Genomic DNA, 23436 nt, shown 5'->3' on the forward strand with positions numbered 1-23436 from the left:
TGAGGCAAAGTGGATACAACAAAAAAGTAAATTACAATACTTCATCACAAAATAACTCCTGGAATGCTTTGAACATCACAGATTGATGCTATATAACAGTGTAAGAGTCTCCAAGAGTGGAATTTTCCTTTTACCAGCCATAAGTGAGATCTATTTAGAAAAGGACAAATTGCATGCAAACCATATAGCTGTACGAGCATTTTGTAGCAGCTGTTTGAAAGGATTTGTGTGCAGTAAAAGGTTCATGCTCCATGGTCTTCCACTAGCAATGCTAACATATGTCAAAAGGAGACTGATGCCAGTTTCTCAGAAACAAAAACCATGGCATGAAAACCGACCCGATTATTAACCATTTGGCTTCTTGAAGGTGTTAATGCTCTTTATAAAGATTTTGAGCACTGGCTCAGAGGATCTAATTTTTTCCAAATGATCTCCATTAACCCCAGATTGTAAATTGTATTTTACTGTATAGTATTGGTCTAATGAATTATTTTCTTGTGTTCTATTGTATTTTGTTCTGTTCTATTGTAGCTGTTGTCGTGTAGCTATTATAGCTGGTGAAGAAAATATTACGCCAACGCAGACTGACAAACATTGTTCACGGGCTGGTGGTGTGACATTTTCCATACTCGGCTCTGACTATTACAGTCATAGCTGCGTTACAGCTGTAATACAGTGCAGGCTATCTGCACAGTGTCGCTCAGTGCAGCGGGGTCACCTCAGCCTGTGTCGGTGTCAGTTGTAGTCTAATTCCTGTGATTCGGTGATGAATCGCTCTGATAGAAGACAAGCATAGGGTCTGGCCCAGATGGAGCTCTATTAAGCTGTTAATAAATGAGGATTCTTCTCTGCTCTGCCTGCATCTGTGGAATGGCAGGCACACACAAATTCGTGCACGCACACACACACACGCATTCAGAATATTATAATGAAGTAAAGCTAGCCAGATGGCTGAATTAGAAAGCCCCCTCTCTTCTCTCTCTCTCTCTCTCTCTCTACTGTCTCTCTGTCGTCTCTCTGTGTCTGTCTCTTTGCTTGTCTCCTTCTCTCTCTGCATTATGGCCGGCAGGATGGCTTCTTAGCGGTTAGAGAGACCGTCCTTTAACCAGATGATCAAGGTTCAAGCCCCCGCCTGCTGAAGTGCCCTTGTGCAAAACACTGAACCCCCATCAGCTCCAGGGGTGCTGCTCTGTAACTGACCCTGACCTCTGACCTTCCTGTGGAGGTGGGGGCAACCAAAGAAAGAAAATTTCCCTACGTAGATCAATAAATTATCACATTATATTTTTCATATTTGCTTATAAAGCCATTGACACGATGTGCGGTGCACCCAGTGGTAGGAGACACAGGCTTCCCATTGGGCATGGAATTTAGTAAGGTGTATCCCAGGCAGGGAAAGTCGGGGAATTTGCTAAATTCTCTGGGAAAGTCAGGGAATATCAGGCCATTTTACAAATGGGCCAAGTATTTTTCACACATTCATTGCATTAGATGGTGGTTTTCAGCTGTTTTTCTCCACCTTAAGTGGAAATGAGACTGTTAAGCCCTTTTAAAAAAAACAGCATTAACCAACCACAAAGGATTTTTACGTCATGGAAGCGCCACGACTTAGTTATGGAAAGCCATGGAGGGAACCCTGGAGACAGACAGACAGACAGCCATACTGTACTTAAAGCATCGGGGGCGCCCCAACGGCCCCATTCCAGTCGCACACCATTTTGTTGGGGAGCTAATGGCATTTCTCTAAAGAGGGACTATAAATGACAGCTGTCTGCCCTGATTCACTGACTGCCATCACTTCTCCATTCCCAAAACACTTAAACACCGCTGCTGCCGCTGCTGCTGAGTGGAGGGAACAGACAGCAGAGTCAGAAAGAATGGTTGGAGGGAGTGGTGGAGGTGGATTAAAGTTGATGAAAGAGAAGGCAGTTTGGCGGAGGGGGAGGTAGGGGGGGGGGTGGAGAAAAGACAGGAGGGCTGGTAGTCACAGCGCTGGCATCTGTTGCTACCGCCGGCACCCACAGTGGCATACAGTACTTTATTGGTGAATTAGCCCTCTGCCGGCTTCTCAGTTAACACCTGAGGAGGTCATTACGATGCTATTAGGATGAGTAGTGCGGAGAGGGAGGAGAGAGAGAGAGAGAGAGAGAAAGAGAGAGAGAGATCAACGCTGAGTATAAACAGTCTGTCAGTCTCTGTCTCAGAACTTTCTCCCTCCCGCTCCCTCTCTCTTTCTCTCTCTCTGTCTGTGTTTCGCTGTCTCTCTCTCTCTCTCTCTCTCTCTCTCTGAACACACCCTTCCCCTGGAGAGCCCGCTTTCCCCAGACAGAACGACAGAGACCTCATGGGAATTACACTGGTCTCTCTCTCTCTCTTTCTCTCTCTCTCCCTCTCTCGCTCTCTTTCTCTCGCTCTCTTTGTTTCCCGCACGGACTGACAGATCACAAATTCACAACAATAGGCCCTATTTTAATACCACTTTCTGTTGGTACATGAGGCTGACTTAAAATAAACAACCTTTCTATTGCCTCATACGCTCGCTCTCATTTTCTCATTCTCTCTCTCTCTTTGCTTTGCCGTTGCCACTGTTGTTGTGCCGCATTGTTCGGGGGGATTTTCTTCTTTTCTGTCTTTCTTTTCTTCCTCTCCTCTATTCTCTGGAGAAGAGGGGATGCTTTCCTGGGTGCAGCCTGTGATACGGTGTGGAGCAGCTCTTTCAGTTTCATTATATAAACAGCTTTGATGCCTCCACTCGCTCTCTGGCTTCTATGGCTAAGTGGCTTTTGGAGAGGGCTCTGGACCACAGAGACAAGAGGTCTGCACGAATGTGTGTGTATGCCTGCATTTGTTTGTGTATGTGTGTATATGTGTCTGTGTCTTGAGTATGTATGTACACGCTTAGCCTTACACCCTGAGCTGGTTTAATAGATAAACTAGGGTGTCTGCAGGTCCTGAAAAAGTGTTAAAGTGTCTTAAATTATATTATCTTAACTGAAGGTCTTAAGAGGTCTTGAATACAGTTAAATATGACACTTGAATTTTAAAATTAGTCATTTTTTCCAGTGGAGAAATCAGCCCAGACACTATTTTATCATTCTCACGTTTATTTCAATTAAGAAATTGGTCTTTTATTTTACTCTAACTGCTGTTGAAAGGGTCTTAAAAAGTCTTGAATCTATCTTGATGGAACTTGCAGGGACCCTGATAAACACCAGATCATGATTCTCATCTTCTTCGACGGCTGGTTTCAGATCATTGCTATCTTCTCCTCCCCAATAATTACCTCAATTTTCCCATTGCCCTTATACAGCTCACCCTGCGCCCTCCCTGTCTCCATCTCACCCCTCTCTGATCCCTGTCCTTTTCTCCTCCACTCCTTTCCCTTCATTGTGCCCCCAATGACCTTACTCTCTGTACCTCCTCTTCCTCACCTTCTTCTTCTTCTCCTTCCCTTCCTCTTCTCCTGTTCCTCCCCCCACTCCCCTCCCTCCTCCTCACTCTTGCTTGTGCGTGTCCGGGAAGGATCATCTCCTTATCGCCTCAGGTGCGGCCAGCCAAACCAGGCATGACTGCTGTAATCAGAGCGAGCACACACACACACACACACACACACACACACACACACACACACACAATGGACACACGTGTGCACACACAATGTGGGAGGTCTTTCTCTGTCGTGGGGAGTTTAAAAACATATCGACTTGCAGCCACAATGGTCTTCATTAAAACCTTGGCCCGGTGTGTGTGTGTGTGCGTGTGTGTGTGTGTGTGTGTGTGTGAGTGAGAGAGTGGTACGGAGATTGCTATGGGGATGACCAGAGGTTAGCAAGGGGTTGATATCACCAGCCCACCCATTTAAAGGCCTCTGATCAAGCCCACATACTTTACTCTCTCTCTCTCTCTCTCTCTCTCTCTCTCTCTCTCTGTCTCTCTCTCTCTCTCTCTCTCTCTCTCTCTCTCTCTCTCTCTCCCTCCCTCCCTCCCCATCCCTCCTACCATCGCTCCTTCTCCTCTCAGCTGTTCACCGCAGTGGGAGCTGGCACGAGACACTGGCTCCTGGGGATTACCTCTCCGTCTCTCCCTTCTTGTCTTCCCTCTTTCCTCCCACTGAGCCCTCCTCTAAGTCCCTTCCTTCCTCCCTGATCCCCCCTCTTCTTGCTTCATCGCCACAACGCTTCCTCTACACAAACAAACCGCAGACACAGAGTTGACCTCAGCTGCAGTAGGTCTAGTTCGAACCCTCCCAGGATTGCGCTCGCAGTCATGTAGTAAGCTCACTGTTGTCCAAGGATAAACCATCATCCGGTTGTCCTGGAAAACCCTTGAATCTCCACTTTTGCCCTGCATTTTTGCTCTATTGTTTTTAATACTTTTTTCCTGGTGACAGCTGACACTGTATGACCCAAGGATCAACTTGGCGTACTCACACATGTCTTGTAAATTGTCAAACGGACATTGTCATCCCTGTGTGTGTCTGGGTGAGTGGGAGCTATCTCTTTACAGTTTAATTCATGTGCGGTCTGGGACATGGACCCACACAATTTTATGAGGGGGAGAGATGATCTAAGCTTACATTGACATTTCAGATAATGCCGCACCCATAGGTTGTTTGCCTGAAATGATGTTACCTATCTATAGGAGATGAGAGAGTTATTCTAAACGTGTCTTTATTCTCATACAAGCTATTGATTTGAATTGATTTAGGGTGCCTTTATCTCTCTCTCTCTCTCTCTCTCTCTCTCTCACCCCCTCCCTATCTTTCTCTTTGTGTGTCTTAATATTATGTGGCAAATCCACTCCTCATGCTTCTTCTATCGTCCGATCCTGACAATGCAGGCACTCAGCGTTGCTTCCTGCAGGCATTTCATTAAAGCGCTAATAACACATTGGTAATTAGGTGACAAAAGAGGCTTTTCTTATTGTACTGATCAGCTGCTGAGACGCAGTCCACAGAGGCCCACACAGAAGGAGGTTGGCTGTGTGTGTGTGTGTGTGTGTGTGTGCCTCTGGGCCCACCTCATTCTATCTAAAAGTATAGTTTTCTTAGTTTTACCCTCATTGGAATCTGCAGTGATGCTGATCTGGGAACAGCGTTTTCTCACTCTGACTACTGTCACTTTTTCAGCTTGAGAAACGACCTCTCATTGAAAAGGGCATCTGGCTGACTGCTGTGTACACTGCGTAAAACATACAGATGACCACACAGCCGACATACTAGCTTAGATATTAGATTCTTATTTATGATCCACAATATCCATTATCACAGTAGCAACACATTCACACAGTGAAGCCCAAGCATTCTTTCCATTTTTCTCCCCCTCTTCTCCCCCATCCCTCTCTCTCCTTATTCTATATCAGATGGTTCTCAAGCCACCTGAGGCACTGAACAAATAACGTAGTGCAAATGAAATTTCCTGCGAGGCTTATTGATGTCATTAAACACTAGCATACTGAGGCCCGGAATCATTTTAGTCTTCATCAGACTGGCTGACATTTTAGTGAATTAGCTGTTGGATGTTGGGGGGGGGCGGTGCCTATATCTTAGCTCCCCTAGCTCTTTCCCGCATTCACAGGGTCAAATGGTAGAATCTGTCATCTTATTTGGTCTGTCTGCTGGCCTGTGATTGGCTCTCATAAGGCTAATATGCGTCTCATGTCTAATAATGTTATTCTTTCGTGATGTTTTTTTTTAAGCAGTGAATCAAGTTAGCATTGAGTTTCTTTTGGGCATGAAAGAGCATGGCATTATTCTGATTATTATGAGAATTCACATTTGACTTTAAGGCATTATTCTGAAGCCCTTCTTCTTTTAAGTGAAGACCCTGCGTTGCATTTGGCCTTTTGTTGCAGGCCAAACATGTACGTGGAACTGTCATTCATTCGTTCATTCATTCGTTCATTCATTCATTCATTCATTCATTCATTTATTCATTCATTCATTCATTTTCTCTACCCGCTTGATGACACTGCCAACCACTGTACCACCTTGCCACCTTACTTCAAGTTTTGAAAGTTCTCCAAAGTTCATACCATTTAAAAAGTCTGTTTTTTAATTTTGAAATATGCACAATTTCATTTTCTCATGGTGCTTGGACTAAACAAATATTGAAATATTTCCTGAAAATTACAAAGGCTACGCAGATTATGACCAAAAAGAATCACATCACTTTCTGCTCTCTGTGGTACTGATCGGCTGCATATTTTTAGTAATCATGTCAGCAATGAGGGCAGACATCCTCTCAGTTCGGCTTCTATCACACCTCCAAGGAGCTTGCACAAATGTTGTCATGCTAGTTTGGCTAAGTCCATCCTCCTCGCTTGTAGGAACAGTTGTGAAGGAATAGCCATAGTATGACAGCTCTGTTCCAGATGCCTCACTCTGAACAAGATCGTCCTGTACTTTCTTGAAGTTTGCCCACATTGGGCTTTGATAATGACATAATTGCTATTGAAAGCAGCTCCTGGATGATGAGTGCAAACCAGCACGAAAGAGAACATTGTCATTTTTAAATGACACCAGAAACCCTCTAGTGGCTGGTCTAGGACCATAGCTTGTACTCAGCAGGTTGAGCACTACAGTTAGTTTTTCATCAAAATATTTTAATGATGTATCTTAAAAAAGAAAAAAAAAACAATTTGACCCACCCCTGATGTGTTTAATGTGCTAATCTCTGTTTGACATTAATGTTAAATGAACAAATAGTACAATTTTCGCTCTTCCAGACACATTAGATATGTGACATTATGCTCCTCTGTGTTGAGCGTCCCTGGTCGACTCCTGTGGTCAGAGTGTTTGTGTTTGGGCTCTGTGTTTGGGGTCAGCTGGTCGGTTCCTGACCGGAGAGCGTGACTGGGGTTCGGACACGCTCTGATGCCGTGGCGCCGCCACCAGCCCCCGGTTTCCTGATTTAGTAAGGCTGATGCTACAAAAGCTAACCAAAATGAGACTTCAGAGCGGAGCGGGGCACAGCTGTCCCTGTGGTTCCTCCGCTCGAGTCGGCACTGTGTTGTCGTGACATGCACAGAACACACACTCTGTCGGGGCATGTGTTGGGTAAACCACATCACAGCACTAATACCACCAACACAGCTCGCTGCAGAGCGGTCAGTGTGTGGCATGCAGTCGTGTCCCCCTGTCGTCTGTCATCCCTCTTTTACTCCTCTGTCTTTCTGTCTTTCTCTCTCACTCTCTCTCACCACTTATCAAAAATCAAAATCTCTTCCACGAAGCGTTCTTCTGTGCTCTCAGCTGAGCGGTACAAAGGGAAAAGAAGAGAGGGAAAGGAAAAAAAATAAATAAAAAGGAAAAGAAAGTTGTTGATGTCACTGAACCATGAAAGGGTTGGCCTGGGGTTGGAATGACTCGGTATACAAGGTTCTTTAGTGCTGTGGCTGCGGGGATAAACATAACTTACATCAGCCCTTCGCTTGTACAGGAGATTTCCTCTGCTGGCACTTACAACCTCAGTACTCTGACTGCACTGTGATTCACACACACCGCACACAATACGATCCAGACCCTTTCAATTAGCTCATGTGCACCACACACACACACACGCACACACACACACACACACACACACACACACCAGAGGGCAAATGAGTGTTCTGTGTAGTATTTTCTATCCTGTGTGCAAACATGACAATGGTTTCCATTACTTGTTCACACATACACACAGAGTTTAGTTTGGATTTCTTTGGATGGATTTGTACCAACAGCAATACAAAACTATTCATCACATTAGACTGTATTATCAATGTAACGTGCGTGTGTGTGTGTGTGTGTGTGTGTGTGTGTGTGTGTGTGTGTGTGTGTGTCCTGTGTCTTTTTTTCCCTCCAGATCATCACTCAGTATATTTATGAGCTGTTGGAGAAAAAGTGCAACATGACTAAAGAAATCCTGCCAGTAAGTACCCAGAGTGAAAAGAGGCATTTTCCTCTTTGATTTATGCCCTTGAAGATTAAAGGGAGTATTAAATATGAAAATTGACGTAAATGCTTAGGCTTCAGAGCGTGATTATGATATTGAGTGTCCTGTTTAAAAAAAACAAAAAAAACAGAAAAGGGGATTGGGAGGAATCAGCTCTCTTCATTTTTCTATCAGTCTCTCTCTCTCCTTCTCTTTCTCTCTCACTGAGTTTCTCTCTTACTCCTTCTCTTTCTCTCCCCCCCCCCCCCCTCCTCCCCCCTGCCCATGTCCTTTTGTGCAAAAGTGTCTCCTCAACAAATTAACTGTATTGTGACGTGTCATTTCAAAGGCGCAGAGGCGCAGCAAGCTGATGCTTAATCTGTTTTGCATTCAGTTGCGCTGAAGGGGACTTTCTACTCCGCCGTCATGGACTTATTCTGTGCCCGGCTCATCCGGGCTCAGAGCACACGCTTGATCCCTTTTATTTTGTTGTTGGAAACATGTTTGTCTCTTTTTGCCCCCACCTCCCCCAACCCCCGCTCTCTTTTTTTTTTCTGTTTTCAAAAGTTGTGATCATTTTTCAGGTTGCGTTTATAGGGATGTTAGGCAGTGCCGGTGTTTAGGAGCGTAGGAGAGTTAGCCCCAGCGCTAACAGTGTCCATAAATCACCAAGCCAGGGACTCAGCGCCTTTCATTAGCCCCCATACACTTTTACTGGTTTATCTGCCTGGCCTATTTATCTCATTATTCCTCTGGAAAATTGCTCTGTTCTGCTTTTCTGCTGCCCACCCGCCTGTGTGTGTGTGTGTGTGTGTGTGTGTGTGTGTGTGTGTGTGTGTGCGTGTGCGTGTGCATGTGTGTGTGTGTGTTTGTGTGTTAGCGGTGGGTCTGTCCACCTGCGTGGCGTTGAACTTGTGACCGCAGATTTTAAGCAGATTAACCACAGCCAAGTATAGAGAGAGGGAATGAGGGAGCGCAGGAGAAGAAAGGATAAGATTTTCTCCCCCACTCGGTTCTCTTTGTCTGCTTGGATTAAGTTCTTGCAGCTGCCACCCATGGCTTTTATGGACAGTGTGTGTCTCCTTAGAGATTCTTCCAGGCATACTTGTGAGGGACGCAAAGGACACATGGGATGTGGACAGAGCGCGCGCGTACACACACACACACACACACACACACACAAACACGTACTCACTCACTCATACTCTCTTTCTCTCTCTCTCTCTCTCTCTCTCTCTCTCATTTCTTTGTCCCTCACTCTTAATTATGCAAAGGCTGTGTCATAATCATCATTGTTAATATTGTGATGCTCATAAACTTTTTTTAATTTAAATTCAAAAGGCCACAGTGGGCCGGCTGTTTCCCCCTAAACCCATGCATTTTTGAAAAAAACAAAACAAAAACAAACAAACTCCTAATGTTAACCTAAGTTTACTGTATTTGATGCAAGCAGTATGTGTATAAAATCCTCAGCCAGCACTGTACATCTTTTACTCATCTGGCCTATTGGTTTGTACTGTTGTAATCACTATCAAGTGATTGTTTGAAGCAACAGAAATGAAAAACAAAGCCCCCAATTATTTATTATTTACTTTTGATCATTGTGTGCAGTTGCTCCTTTGGCATGAAAACAGCAGAATTGTATTTACGAAAATGTTTCCCTGGGCCTTTACATGCTGAATAAGTTAAATGGGTAAAATGTTCTGTAATTTCAAAAATAAATGGGTTTGGGGTTAAGTAAGGAAAACTGTGTTCTCCTGTCACCTGTGTTGTCCTGTCTGTGCAGGTGGACGCTACAGAGGACGAGCCCACTAGTTTTATCTACCTGAGCCCAGACGCCCTGTCTAACCCGTCCAAGCTGCTGGTGCTGATCCAGGGCAGCGGGGTGGTGCGGGCCGGACAGTGGGCCCGCAGACTCATCATCAACGAGGACCTGGACTCAGGGACGCAGATCCCCTTCATCACCAAAGCCATGCAGGTAGGTGACACGACAGGAGGGGTTAGAGGGTTTCAAGCTTATTTGGATGTAGAAAAGCTGTTTTTGTGTTTTGATCAGAGGTTTCCTGTTTCTGTACTTTCCTCTTGTTTTTCCCCCCGCGTTTTACATTGTATGATTACATCCCTGTTAGAGGTACCATCACAAAATGGGTTAGTGGGAATTTGTAGTGCAGATAGCTTTGAATTCTTTAGATTTCGATGTTCTATCGTTTCCATTTCCTATAGTTCGTATATAGTTTGCAAAGAATATGAACTGTGGCACATGGTTGATAGGCCTTTCTGGATGTCCCCCTGGGTGCATACGCTGTTATAGGGTTTTGTGAGTTACGGAGTCGCTTGAGTAGAAGAGGCATAGAGTGTGTTCATCATGTGGTCATTGGTGCTACTCTTCACTACCACAGTGGTTAGCCTGATGGGCTATTGGTGTGACAAGTGTAACACACACAGTGTTTATTTTGAAGGGTTGGCTTGAATGGGCTGGCCTGTGGGAAGTATAGTGGCACAGTGTGGAGCAGTGTGTTGTGATACAGTTTGTTTTTTGTGTGTGTCTGGATGTGTATGTTTGAATGTGATTGTGGGTGATCTGTCCTCTCTGCGCACAGTCACAGCCGTAGGTTAGACTCTGGATCTGCATTAACTCGATTCAGTTCAACTTCATTGTCATTCCACCTTACACAACTGCACAGTCAAAAGAAAACCTTTCTCTTGGGGTCACGAGAGCAACGTGTGTGTGTGTGTGCATTTGAGTGTCAGTGTGTATTCATGTATGAGTGAGCCAAAGATAGACAGATGGAAAGAGATAATGTAATGTAAAATAAAGATTATTTTTTCTTTTCTGTTTTCCTTTCCCTACTGTATGATCACACGTGAGTGTATGTATTCTATGTGTGTAAGCGAGCAAGAGACGGCTCTCCCTGTCTTGTTATTTTCATCCCCATCTCTGTGCTCATTTGTCAACCTGGCCACAGCTACCTGTGTAATTTCATTGGCCCGCTGTTCAAATTGACTTAGGGGAGATCCTGCTCTCCCTCTCCCCCTCTCTCCCACGTCCCGTCCATCTGAATGCCATAAAGACTTTCACTGCCGTGTAAAGCCCTCTCCTGTTGTGTACAGCAAGGAGAGAGATGTGAGAAACTGCATGTGTGTGTTTGTGTGGGTGTATGCACGTGTGCGTGCGTGTGTGTGCGCACAAGAGAATCTGCTACCCTGAGTGTGTCTTTGAATTACGGTTACCCTGGCTATTATTACAGTTGAGAAAGGCAGGGTTGTGCTGCAGAGAGCCAAAGTGACAGGTTAGATATAGAGAACATGGTGTGTGTAGTGCGAGTGTAACTCATTCATCATAGTAAACAAGAAATCGTGTACTTACACCCTGACACATCATCATCCTGGCATTTACCACACACAGGCCTCACACTCTGTCTGTGCACTGGAAAGACACACACACACACACACACACACACACACACATATATAGGTTCATAGTGTTATGGGTATGTGCGCGCAGGTGTGTGTGTGTCAGTATGTCATACAGTACCATGAAATTTGTGTGAAATATCTACTGCAATTACTGCTACTACACTTACTCAAGTATGAAAAAAGATCTAGAGCTGTTGATACAGCATAGGCAGCTTTGAAACCAAGTTGTAATTAGTCATTCCATTATCCTAGATCCATGGTATCCAATCATGTGCCATGGTAGGCCAACAGTCTGCAGGTTTCCCTTCCCACCTAACACTACATCAGCTGATTTCACTGATTAGCACACCTTCAAGCAGAGAGGGAGGAACTAATCAGTGAAATCACCAGCACTGTGTTGGAAACCAGGTACTAACCTACTACATACTACATACTAATCAGCATGTACTGCATACTGTACACTCCAGTGATGATTCATTATACTAGTGGACGGTTCAAATTGCAGTATGTTCAAACAGTATATCACAGGACCAGGCCATGCTATATCAATATGTCACGTCGACATATTCACAGCGTTTCTACAATGGAGTTCGATAGCAGAAAAATGTTCAGCTATCTAAAGCATCAACGGTAAACGTTAGGTTTTGGCTTCTTTCTAGACTCATCATTTTGCACTGATGTTCAACAATCATATGCTTTTAAAGGGAAGGGAAAGAGGCGATTTGATTGGTCATGACTGACGCCAAATTCTACCATACCTACTGATAATGTATTCCTCCTAATCCAACCCCTTTTCCAACTGCACCGCAGTTGCCATGCCCCATGCTCCCACACTGTGCCCCTTTGACTGCGGTTTGTGCCGTGTGCCATTGATTCATGAAAATGGAGCCCAATATCTTTGATTTAGAAATTTTGTTGGCTGCAGTGGTAGGTCAAATGGTGACGTTCTGCGTATACTTTTTTATTATGTTTACATCAGGATCCATTGTTCACAAGCGTTTCATAGCAAGAATCTATTGCCTAGAGTGCAGCTCATGTGCAGTTATTCATGTGAAGTTGATTGGAAATTCAAAGCCTGCAGTAAAGGGTCAACTAGAGTGTGTTCGGGGAAATATGGAGAAACTGGTGGCTTTACAAAACACATACACACACACACACACACACACACCCACACCACAGACTTGCACTGCACGCACACACACTACAGTATCACCAACAGAGGAAAATTAACTGTTTGTGTGTGTGTGTGTGTGTGCGTGCACACGCCTGCATGCTTGCATTCAAGCACCACTCTGAAATTCTTACCCATGTTCCTTGGAAGCTCGACTCAGCCTTTCCTCTCCTCCGATGGGATCACCGCTGCCAATCAGGGGATTGTGGGAAAAATAGCTGATTGTGCTAGTTAATCAGACCCCCAGACGGTACCCACCTCCCCAACACACATACGTACACACACACACTCCAGGGTGAATCTCAGGGCAACCTGTCTCTCACACACCATTTACGCCCCACCGCCTGTCTGTGCCTCCCATATCCACCATGCTACTATCTACAGATATATAACAATCTTTCATGCCGCTACATGATGAGAACGCATTAATAAGCTGGCAAAATGTCACATATGTTTATGATAAGTCTAAAATATGTACAGACCCAAGCACAGGCATGGGAATAGACGAGAGAGAGAAAATACACACACACACACACATAGACAGAAGACACAGAAACACGCGTCACATTGGGCAGAGGGTGTGTATGTGGCGCATGGTGCAGTGTGTACTGAGAATCAGCGGGTTAAGGGAAGTCTGTGTGCTATGTGTGCAGGGTGAGCATGCATGCTTATCTTTGTGTGTGTGTGTGTGTGTGTGTGTGTGTGTGTGTGTGTGTGTGCACGCGCACATGGAAGTGGTGCTATTCCCAAAGCCTAGCAGTAAAATGACAGGTGAGAGGAGGTTGCTCCAGCAACAACCAGAGAGTGGGGGAATGGGGTGGAAGGAAGAATCTGAGAGAGAGGGAAAGAGAGAGAACAGGAGAGAGAGAGAGAGAGAGGGGGGGGGGTGCAGAGAGGGGAAAGGGTTATGATTGGTTGGAAGGGGACAGAAAAGGGGAGAAGGAGAGAGGGGTATGGAGAGGAGGGAAGGAGGAAGAGAGAAATGAGAGGAGGGCGAGGGAGTGACTGCAAATGGGGTGGGACTGGCAGAGGAGAGATGGGAGTATAGAGAGAGAGAGAGAGAGAGAGAGAGAGAGAGAGAGAGAGAGAGTAGGCAGAAGGCAGGCGTCTGACAGCTCCACTACTGGGAGAGGGCCTCTTAATGACAGCTTATTCCTTCATGATTTCAATTCCTGACAGTCGACAGGTCTGCTTGTTGCATCATGGCAGCTGTATCATTACCTTCTGGCCCTGTCACTGCTCTGCATCCTGAGACTGAGATGGCGGAGGTGGAGGGTGGGCGCCATGGGGTTTGGAGGAGGGTGGGACGAGAGAGAGAGAGAGAGAAGGAGAGAGAGAGAAAGCAGATTGTGCCATGAGAAGAGGTGAGAGTCAGAATAATTGAGGTATAGGAGGGAGTATTGAACGGAGGAATCATTAGTAATCTGTGTTTGGATAGGGGTTGGAGTTAGAGTTGCACTTTCAACTTTTGGGACCGGTGTAAGTTTGGGTCTATATGGGAAGTAAGTATTGGAACACTGTTGTCAGGCTGTGGCCCCCCATGTATCGCTGATGGGGGCCATGACATGACATAGGTGAGCGTGAGAACGAGAAGCCAGAATCTCCCAGTGGCTCTTTCTACTTTGCTTTTTACTCCTTGACTTTTTATTTTCCCCCTTGACTTTACTTGCACTCATCATGTTTCCTTTTCGCTGCCCATGTTATTGGGGTTATCTGATGCTATTAGACGAGTTGTGTTCCAAAGCGCTATATATTAATTTGGGGGGGAAAAATACCCCGAAATTCAACTTGCAATATCCAGTCATTTTGTCAGCCAAAGACTTAACTCCTGTCCTTTTAAAAGTTATAAATCAGTAGGTATCATATATTTTCAAATGGTAAATATCTAATTTTGGATCAAAAGTCTTTAGCTTTATTAATAAGTTAATTAATCTGTTACTCTCTTCAAGCCTGACTCTGACTACCTGTACACAAACACACGCACGCACACACACACAAACTACACAGAACCTGAAAAAATACTTAAGAACAACTTAATTTAATTGGAAATGAAGTTGCTAATAAAAAAACAGATCTATACCCCCTGCCATGCCTCCCCTCCTCCTCTGCCCCTCCTCTCTCTCTCTCTCTCTCTCTCTCTCTCTCTCTCTCTCTCTCTCTCTCTTCTCGATAGTCAGTCAGGCTCGACACTGGAGACCCGCTGGAAAGAAAGAGGGGGTGTGGTGTTTTCAAAAGTGTGTCAAAAGCCTAGGGGTTTGTATCTGCCCAGAATTTCAATGGGAGGCTGAAAGGGGGCAGGGAGGCAGGCAAACTCAAACACAGAAATCCTCTTTTAATTTCTGTCATGCTGCCCCTTTTTTTTTAGCTGGATGATGTCTTCTTCAATATCAGCTTCACGCTCTCGCATCTCCCTATGTTGTGCCATGGCCCTGTATGCTGTAAGGATTTATTTCAATCTCTCTCTCTCTCTCTCTCTCTCTCTCTCTGCTCACCATTCTTCATCCTCCTCCTCCTTTCTCATTAGTTCCTCTAATTCCCCTCCAGCTGTGAGTTAACCTGTTTGTGTGTGTGCGTGTGTGTGTGTGTGTGTGTGTAGCCATATGATAATGCTGTACGGACAATGTGTGTTTTTGTAAGTCTATCTTGGGGCATCAGGTGGCTCCAGAGGCCAGACAGGTATCTCTCTATCCAGCCAGCCAGGCTTAGCCAGAGGACTGTTTGTGTGTGTTTGTGTGTGTGTGTGTGTGTGTGTGTGTGTCTGTGTGTGTGTCTATCTGTGTGTCTGCACAGGGGTCAAAAGATGCTCTGCCTTGGTCTGGCCTTGTAATTGTGGCCCTGCGTGCAACACACACACACATATAAACACGCCTCCAGGTGGGAAGGCCCCAGCACCTCCTGCAGCTCAGATCAATGCACTTGACACCTTCAAAGGCGGGCATGGGGCCTGGACTTGCTCTGGGGTTAAACCTCCTTTAAATAGCCTCCCGCGGGAAGGCAGCTGTCAATAACCCACCATAATTACCGGGGCCAGGCCCGCCAAGGGCTCGGCTGCACGGGCCAAATTAAAAATTGATCAGAGGGAGAGAAAACATTATTTTGTGGTGGTATTCCCTGTCCTAACAGCGCTGCTGCTGCCGTATGTGAAATCTCATCAATGGAGGTTCAAGCTAGATATCTAGAGACCTATTTATCTATCTATCTGCCCCCCCTTCTTCTTCCAGATGAACAATGGACTGCTCTCCCTGTTGTAAAAACATTTATTTGCATATTAAGTGTCTTTCTGTGTGTGTGTGTGTGTGTGTGTGTGTGTGTGTATGTGTGCATACACAGTATGTGAGAGTGTGTGAGTGTGTGCATACTGTATGAGCATAGAGCTGATTGTTATGTGCTCCAGGTAATCGTACATCATTCCCTATCTGTGTAGCGTATGTGCGTGTGTGTGTCTGTGTGTGTATGGGTGTACATGCGTGTGCGCACACCTTGTAGCACTATATTGATTGTGGTCTCATTGAGTTTCTCTTGGCAGGGAGCCTTTATTTGTCAGTCAGAGAATGATATGAAGAAGAGATGTTCATCCTCAGGCTTCCTCTAGGAAAACACACAGGCTATTGTTTCACAAGACACTGATGAATGAGAACGACAGTTTACAATGGGTTTGAAGTGTTATCTAAACACACGTTAGGTATTAGTTATATCGCATGTCTAGAGCCTGAAAGACACACATATACATTTTGGTTTTCATCATTGTTTACGTGTGCTATTGGTGTAGGACATGCTCTTCACATTATGTATTCAGCCCTATTCAAAATTGATTAGCTGTGGGGTCCTGTCATAATTATTACCAACAGCATCTGTAATTTGCATCCAGTACAAATCTGCCATGTACATGATTTTCTGGAAAATAAAAATCAGCCCCAAACTCAGGTGTTTTGATACAGCAATTCATTCTGAATCGTCATCTCCATAATGTAATGTAATGTAATGGTTTGGGTGGCCGGCAGATTGTCGGTGTGTCGGCTACAAGCTCAAATAGCCTATTAGTTGCTCTAGCATTTGTCAATGGTTGTGTACCATTGCGGGAAATCAATGAGATCCTTTATTTTGTGCAAATGGACCTCTGGATTTATACAAATAGCACATAAAAATGACATTACAGGATGTCCTCCAGTAAAACTAATCCAGTTCGATTGACTTTACACAAACACGCCAGATACAACAATTGAACCGGACAGGTGCATGTATAACAATTAAGTACAAGTGTTTACAGTATACACCCATACGGATAGAGACGTCTTGCACATGTGCACATACATACATGTGCTGCATGCACATGGTCGTGAGTTATACGCTAAGTCAGCTTGCAGGCTGCCCACGCCACCACGAACTCATGTTGCTTGGGGGAGGATGGAAAGAACAGGAGGAGGATGAAAAAAAAAAGAGAGTGAGAGAGGAAGACAAAACTTTGATCTCAGTGTGAAACATTATTTGGCACTACGCATTTATTAGCCCATGTGTGATAATTGACATTTTTTTTCTCTTGAAATTAAGACATTATATCATCAAAAAGGCTCTGTCTATGTGTGTGCGTGTGCGTGTGTGTGTGCGTGTGTGTGTGTGTGTGTGTGTGTGAGGTGGGTAGTAGGTCATTTGCAGCTGCGGGCAGTGTGTGTGCGTCCCAGTGGGATGGTCTTGTTTAGTCTCTCTTCCAGAGGGCCCCGGGCAGTGTGTGGTGGATTCCTCTTCACTCTCTCCTTGGGAACACTCCTCTACGGCCAACGCACACACACACACACACACACACACACACATACACACACATACACACACACACACACATACACACACACACACACGCACGTACAGTTCACACAGAAAAACCCTCCCCAAACTTTTGCACAATTAGTCACCCTCTGCGGCAGCATGCTCATTATCATCCGATATCTGACAACTATACTGTAGCTGTTTTTACTTCTCTCCTTTTGGATTCATGTATGTGTTTGAATCAATCAATATTACACACACACATACACACACATACACAGACATGCAAACACTCTTTTTATCCTCTTGTAAATTTTACATGGATCTTCCATCGCGGCAGGTTTGCAGAGGTTAAAAGTGCGCGGCTATGGAACTTCTAGGAGGAAATTGAGTTTTGCGAGGGGCTAGTGGTGAGCAGATAGGTGACCTGCTGTGAATAAACACTTAGGTACACACACACACACAATCAGCCACTGAGCATCTCTAAGGGTCAAAGTTGAAGCCTGCTGTAAGCTCTCCAGTGCCAGTGTCATGCTCCTGGGCTGTGTGCACCACACTATGATCGATGAGAGGAAACTCAGTGCTTAAATAGGGGTTACCGGGGTTTTAGGGGGTACACCGGGGTTAGAGGCAAACAACAACAAATCTTTCTGTTAATAGTTTTAGCCCCGGGTCTGTGGTTAGAAATGAAAATAGATGCTGGAGAAGGGGTCCTGCTTGGATCTGTAGACCTTTTGAAATGCGGTTTTGGAGACGGATGTTTTCTTAGTAGTGTTCGACGCTAACTTGTTGGAATTCAGGACACTCTTTTGCCATCTGGAACAGCTTTTCTATCATTTGGCCTGTCAGAGTATTTGTCATGTATAGATGATTGGTAATATGACTTTGACGTACATTTCTTGGAAGTTGCTGTGTGTCTGGTGTCTGTATGTCTGCTTTTCTCTTTGTCCGCCCCCCTGTACACTCAGACAACGATGATGGAATCTTTCTTTGAAGGCTTATCTGTCGTTTGATGCCGATTCAATGCTGATATTGTGCGGCATTCCCTGTGTACGTGAAATGTACATTTCAACTGATCAGCTCATGGCTGTGGAAGGTAATGTTTCAAGATGTGTGTGTGTGTGTGTGTGTGTGAGAGAGAGAGGGAAAGAGAGAGAGACAATGAGGAGAGATGATTAAGTGTTGAGTAAGTGATCAGATTTGTCTGCTGCTTTTTTGTCTCCTGCAGCTCTTCACTGGTGCATCCAGAGGGTCAGTGGGCAACTATGTGTGTGTGCGTGTGTGTGTGTGTGTGTGTGTCTATGAGCCCCTTTACATCTGGCATTAACATGCACCCTGGGTGACTGGTTTGTTATCGGATAACGCAAAAACACGTAAAATCTGAGACGTGTTCAAGGTCTCATCCTTCAAACCAACTCTGGAGCTGGTCAGAGATGCATTTGGTCACATTAAGAACAAAGTGTAAATGCAATGCATCTCCAGTCCATATATAGGAGCTACGTAAACAGAAATAAACTTTAGTGCATGGATTCAACCAGAAAGCACACCCACACAAAAAAAAAACGTGCAGCAGCCAACTTGGATAGTAACTTGTCAAAAATGGATTGTCAAGATACTCGTGGATGGGGAAGAAGCGAGACGAGGTATATTTACTGTCAATTTACTTAAATACTGTGAGAGGAAGTAATGTGCGTGACAATCTGCATTTTGGCGATGGCAAGAGATTTCAGCGTATATCCTGAAGAGGCATGCCAGTGCCAGCTGTAAATATAATCCAGCTACATCAGTTCCAGACACAATCCAGATACGAGACGCATGTTAATGCCAGGTGTAAAGGGGACCTTTCTGTCTGACTGTTTGTTTCTCCTTAGTGGTATCTACTACATTTCCCCATTGTGTAAAAAAAACGACATTACATGCCGCGAGTGGAAGTCGCTGCTTGTTTGTCAAGATCTGAACCCCCTCCCATCACACAACATGCGGAGATACTTCACAGTTTACCCATTACTTTTTTGCGTGGTTGTCATATCTGTTTCGTCGGAGTCAACGCCAACCTGTGTATTTGGTGTGGCTCCCATCCCCTCTCTCTGGTGTTATGGCGCCGGTGATAGGTGTTATTACCCCGCCGTATGCTGACAGCCTATCCCTTAACCCTCTTAGGAGCACACTATGCCACGCTCGGCTGACTTGTTTGCGCTGATGTCAAGTTTTAGCGGTTAGCAGGCGGTTACCATATGCCACTGTGCTGCTGTCGCCCCCGATGTCAGTCAAACGAGTGTCAACCTGAGCTCAGAACACAGTACACCGCAGTGCACACTCAGAAACACAGCGACGGTGACAAAGCACACACACACTCGCTCATACACACATGCACAAACGCGCAAACAAAGCTGGCATAAAGCGAATTCAGACACGCCGGAGTAACAACACAGCAACATACCTCATGCTTTTAACACACAATTCAATGTAAACAGCAGGCAGTTATCTTGTCTATGGGTATATGCGTGCACACATGCAGGCATACACACACACACACACAGATGTGCTTGCTGGAATGCCATTGGAGGACAGTGTTGCTTGTCTCTGGCTCCACGAGGGCCCCTACTGAGGCTTCCTGCTCTTCATCAGCTGACTGAAGGACGCAGCAACATCTGTGGTGGTCCTTGAAATAAAAATGTCCATAACAGAGGACAGGGTAGGAAAAAAACACACACACACACAGACAGTTTTTAGGGATTCACCGATCAGGTTTTTTGGGTCCAATCCCATGATTGTTTTTTTAAGCCCATCACTGATCTGGTCGCTGATTGAAATACTGCATTTTACCCAGACTTTCTACAAACAACGGCGCGTCAACATAAATAGTAAAATTTCAATATAGCTCTGTGTTTAACAGATTGTTCTTATGGCTGCATTACATAGCTATCCATGTGTAAATAAATTATAGGTTTTATCCCAACATAGTAATTACATGTTAGCGTGTGCTAGGTGACTGAGGTGCTTACTCACCTATCGCCACTGGTAGCGCATGAAAAGTATTTCATTGCGACAGCACAGGCTCTGCCTTATGTCTAATATATTAAACTGGTTTTAATCTATGATCATAGGCTGTAAAATTCAAAACACATCAGAAATGAACTGTCAATGCCAGATGGAAGGTATGCTACTAACGTTCTGCTGACTGCTTTCCTGATCCAGCAGTTGAAATATTTAGCCTTAATACTTACCCTAACCTAAACCTAAGCCTAAGTCTAATTCTAACCTTCACCCTAAACCCAAGGCCCTTGAAGACGTGAGGACCAGCCAAAATGACCTTGCTTCATATAAAGTCCTCACACACACACACACACACACACACACACACACACACCCCATTTCACCACCACACAGCACAGGTGGACGGACTCACTGCTAACACAAACACGCAGTCATACAAGCATGTACAAACACACACACACACACACACACACACACACACACACACACAAGCACATACAAAATGCACACATACATCAAACATACATCAGCATACATATACACGTGTACACACATACTGTACATAGTCACCTGTGTACACGTACATACTGTACATGCACACACACTGACACAAATCTGACAATCATACTCACAGCTGCACATACAGCTCTTTTATCGTTTTCTTTTGTATATTTTCATGTGATTTTCCCATCTCCAGGATATAAGTGTGTGTGTGTGTGTGTGTGTGTGTGTGGGTAGCTATACTGTGCCCTTCACTAACTTGATGAAAGTGTACCTCTCCTCCTCCTCCTCCTGCCTCACTCCATCCCTCCCTCCCCTCTGTGTCCGTCTTAAGATGTCGGTGGCTGTTTGCTCGTGTTAACAGAGTTGTTGTGTTTTCCGCTGTGTTCAGACAGCCAGAGTGGCCCTGCAGCTTTCTGTTCACGCTGACCTTGTTCTAACTCGCCCTTTCCTCTCTCTCCTGACGCTCGAGTTTTTCCTCCTCTCTCTTTTCTTTCTTCTCTTTCTAAGGTTCGGTGTCCTGCTCATCTCTCTCGGCCCCATACGGCTGCCTCCGAAGCCCGCTTTATCCAGAGTGCAGTGCAGTAGCCTTTGGAGTCACTGTCTCTTTGGCCTTTGGCAGATCAGGATGGCAGTGTGTGACCATGGAGGATTGGGCTGCTTCTGTATTCTGCTTGGTGTCTCTTGTCTCTTTTTCTGTCTCTCTCTCTTTCTCTTGCTCCATCTCTAAATTAAACATTAGTTAAACTGCTGAGCACTAGTTTCGATGGACAGCGATAAAGAAGTAAGAGTATAGTAACAGTAACATGACAGGGTGCTGTAAGACCTGAGGGAGTGACAAGAAAGAAAGGCGCCATAATCCATTTTAATTTCACTGATACCATTGTGTTAAGAGAGAGAGAGAGACGGGGAGAGAGAGAGAGAGAGAGAGAGAGAGAGAGAGAGAGAGAGAGAGAGAGAGAGAGCGAGGCAGAGGCAGGCAGATGGAAAGGCAGGCAGAGCGAGAAAGAAGGAGGCAGAGGGAGAGAAGTGAGATGTCTCAGACCAGAGACTGTGCTCTCGCTGACTGCAGTGTCTTGCGGTGACCTAGTTGCAACCCCTTTGAAGTCCACAGGCTGATCTCTCTCTATAGGCTGCAGAGGAGATCTGCTGCATACAGCTTTATTAGAGGGGGAGAGGAAAAGAGAGCGAGGTGGAGAGGTGAATCAAAGTCTTGAGGTCTTGAGCCCGCCCTAAACCTACCTATCCACAATTAAATGTGCGTGTGCGTGTGCGTTCGTGTGTGTATTTCTATAAGGTGGCGTGTACGCATATTCAGCATGTGTTTTTGGCTCTGTGCGTCACACGTTTATAGTTTGTGTGTGTGTGTCTTTGTGTGTAGCAGGTATTCCTTTTGGAAGGGATCGCTGTAATGTCAGGCCAAACACAGCCTTTATCCTTTAGCCCACCACATTAGGAGACAGTGGTGCATTGTCAGGAGAGCTGACCTAGAATAGTCCAATCACTCTACACCCAGCCCCCTGTCTGCCCTCTCCTGTGATCACCATGCTGCCAATGCCGCAGTCTATACACTATGTGTGTGTACGTGTGTGTGTGTGTGTGTGTGTGCGCACATGTGTGTGTTTGTTTGACCCAGTTCAGTCGCTGATGTCGCCAGCCTTGCCCCTGGTGCGAGCAGTCATGTTAGGGCACAAAACCCTCAGATATGAGACCCTCTGGTGTGTGTATGTGTGTGTGTGTGTTGTGTACAAGCACTGCTGTCTTCTTCTTCATCTTTATCGCCACATTCTTTGACTGCAGTAGCGGCGGCTCAGTTGATACCTATCCATGTCTGTATGTATGCGGCGGCCTGCTTCTTTCTGCTGTAAATTTAATGAAGTTTGCATGAATTAGGTATTGGAAAGTTTTTTGAGAGAGCGTGCGCGTAAGAGACGGAGCAAATGTACACCCAGGTGCGTGCGTGTGTTTGTGTGTGTGAGGGGAAGGGAGTTCATGGACGCGCACACACACACACACACACACACACACACCATACATGGCCGCTCGCTGAACTCTCTCAATTATCCAGACCCTTTCTCCTGCACCCCTCCATCCCTCCATCCCCGCATCTCCCCACCTGCTCCCCATTGAGTGTCTGTGTGTGCAGACGTACTCTGCTGGGGGCATGCTTAACCTTTTTCCTGCTGCACAACACAAGGAGATACAGACACACACGCTCCTCTTCAAGTTGGGCTTCAATTAAAAAATCCCCCACTTTTTCTTTTCTCTCCCTTTCTCCTTTTCCTCCTTTCTTTCATTCCCTTCCTTTGCCTTCTTTTTTGAAGTTGGCCTGGGGCCTCGCAGAGCCTCATCAACCCTTTGCCTTGGCTAGATTGCATACAGGTACCCTCTGTGGCTATTTCAAATGACTTAATTAGCTTCCGAGTGCAGCGGGATGGTAGAGGCTCTCTCTCTCTATCTCTCTCTCTCTCTCTCTCTCTCCGTGTCTCTCTCTCTGTCTTCAGAGGGAGAGAAAAATGATTGAGCCCATGTGACACATTTAGTCCCTTGCCGTGCGGTTTCACTTTCTAGGTCATGCTCTGGCTGTGAAGCCGACTGCCTATTACCTCGCGGAATAAGACGACACACTTGGACACACAGAGAGACAATGTACACACAGACACACACACACACACA

At 45.4% G+C, this 23436-nt stretch overlaps 1 protein-coding gene across 1 annotated transcript in view; it reads left to right on the forward strand.

Moving 5' to 3' along the window:
* The window catches only part of arb2a (ARB2 cotranscriptional regulator A), a 155279-nt gene that overhangs the window by 9727 nt on the left and 122116 nt on the right, over window positions 1-23436 (forward strand). Inside the window, exons 5-6 of the mRNA XM_071927504.2 lie at window positions 7845-7910; window positions 9700-9891. Coding sequence (XP_071783605.1) covers window positions 7845-7910; window positions 9700-9891 — 258 coding nt within the window. The remainder of the gene's footprint in view (window positions 1-7844; window positions 7911-9699; window positions 9892-23436) is intronic.

Source organism: Centroberyx gerrardi, chromosome 8, assembly GCF_048128805.1.
Source record: "Centroberyx gerrardi isolate f3 chromosome 8, fCenGer3.hap1.cur.20231027, whole genome shotgun sequence".
In the NCBI taxonomy this organism is placed as follows: domain Eukaryota; kingdom Metazoa; phylum Chordata; class Actinopteri; order Beryciformes; family Berycidae; genus Centroberyx; species Centroberyx gerrardi.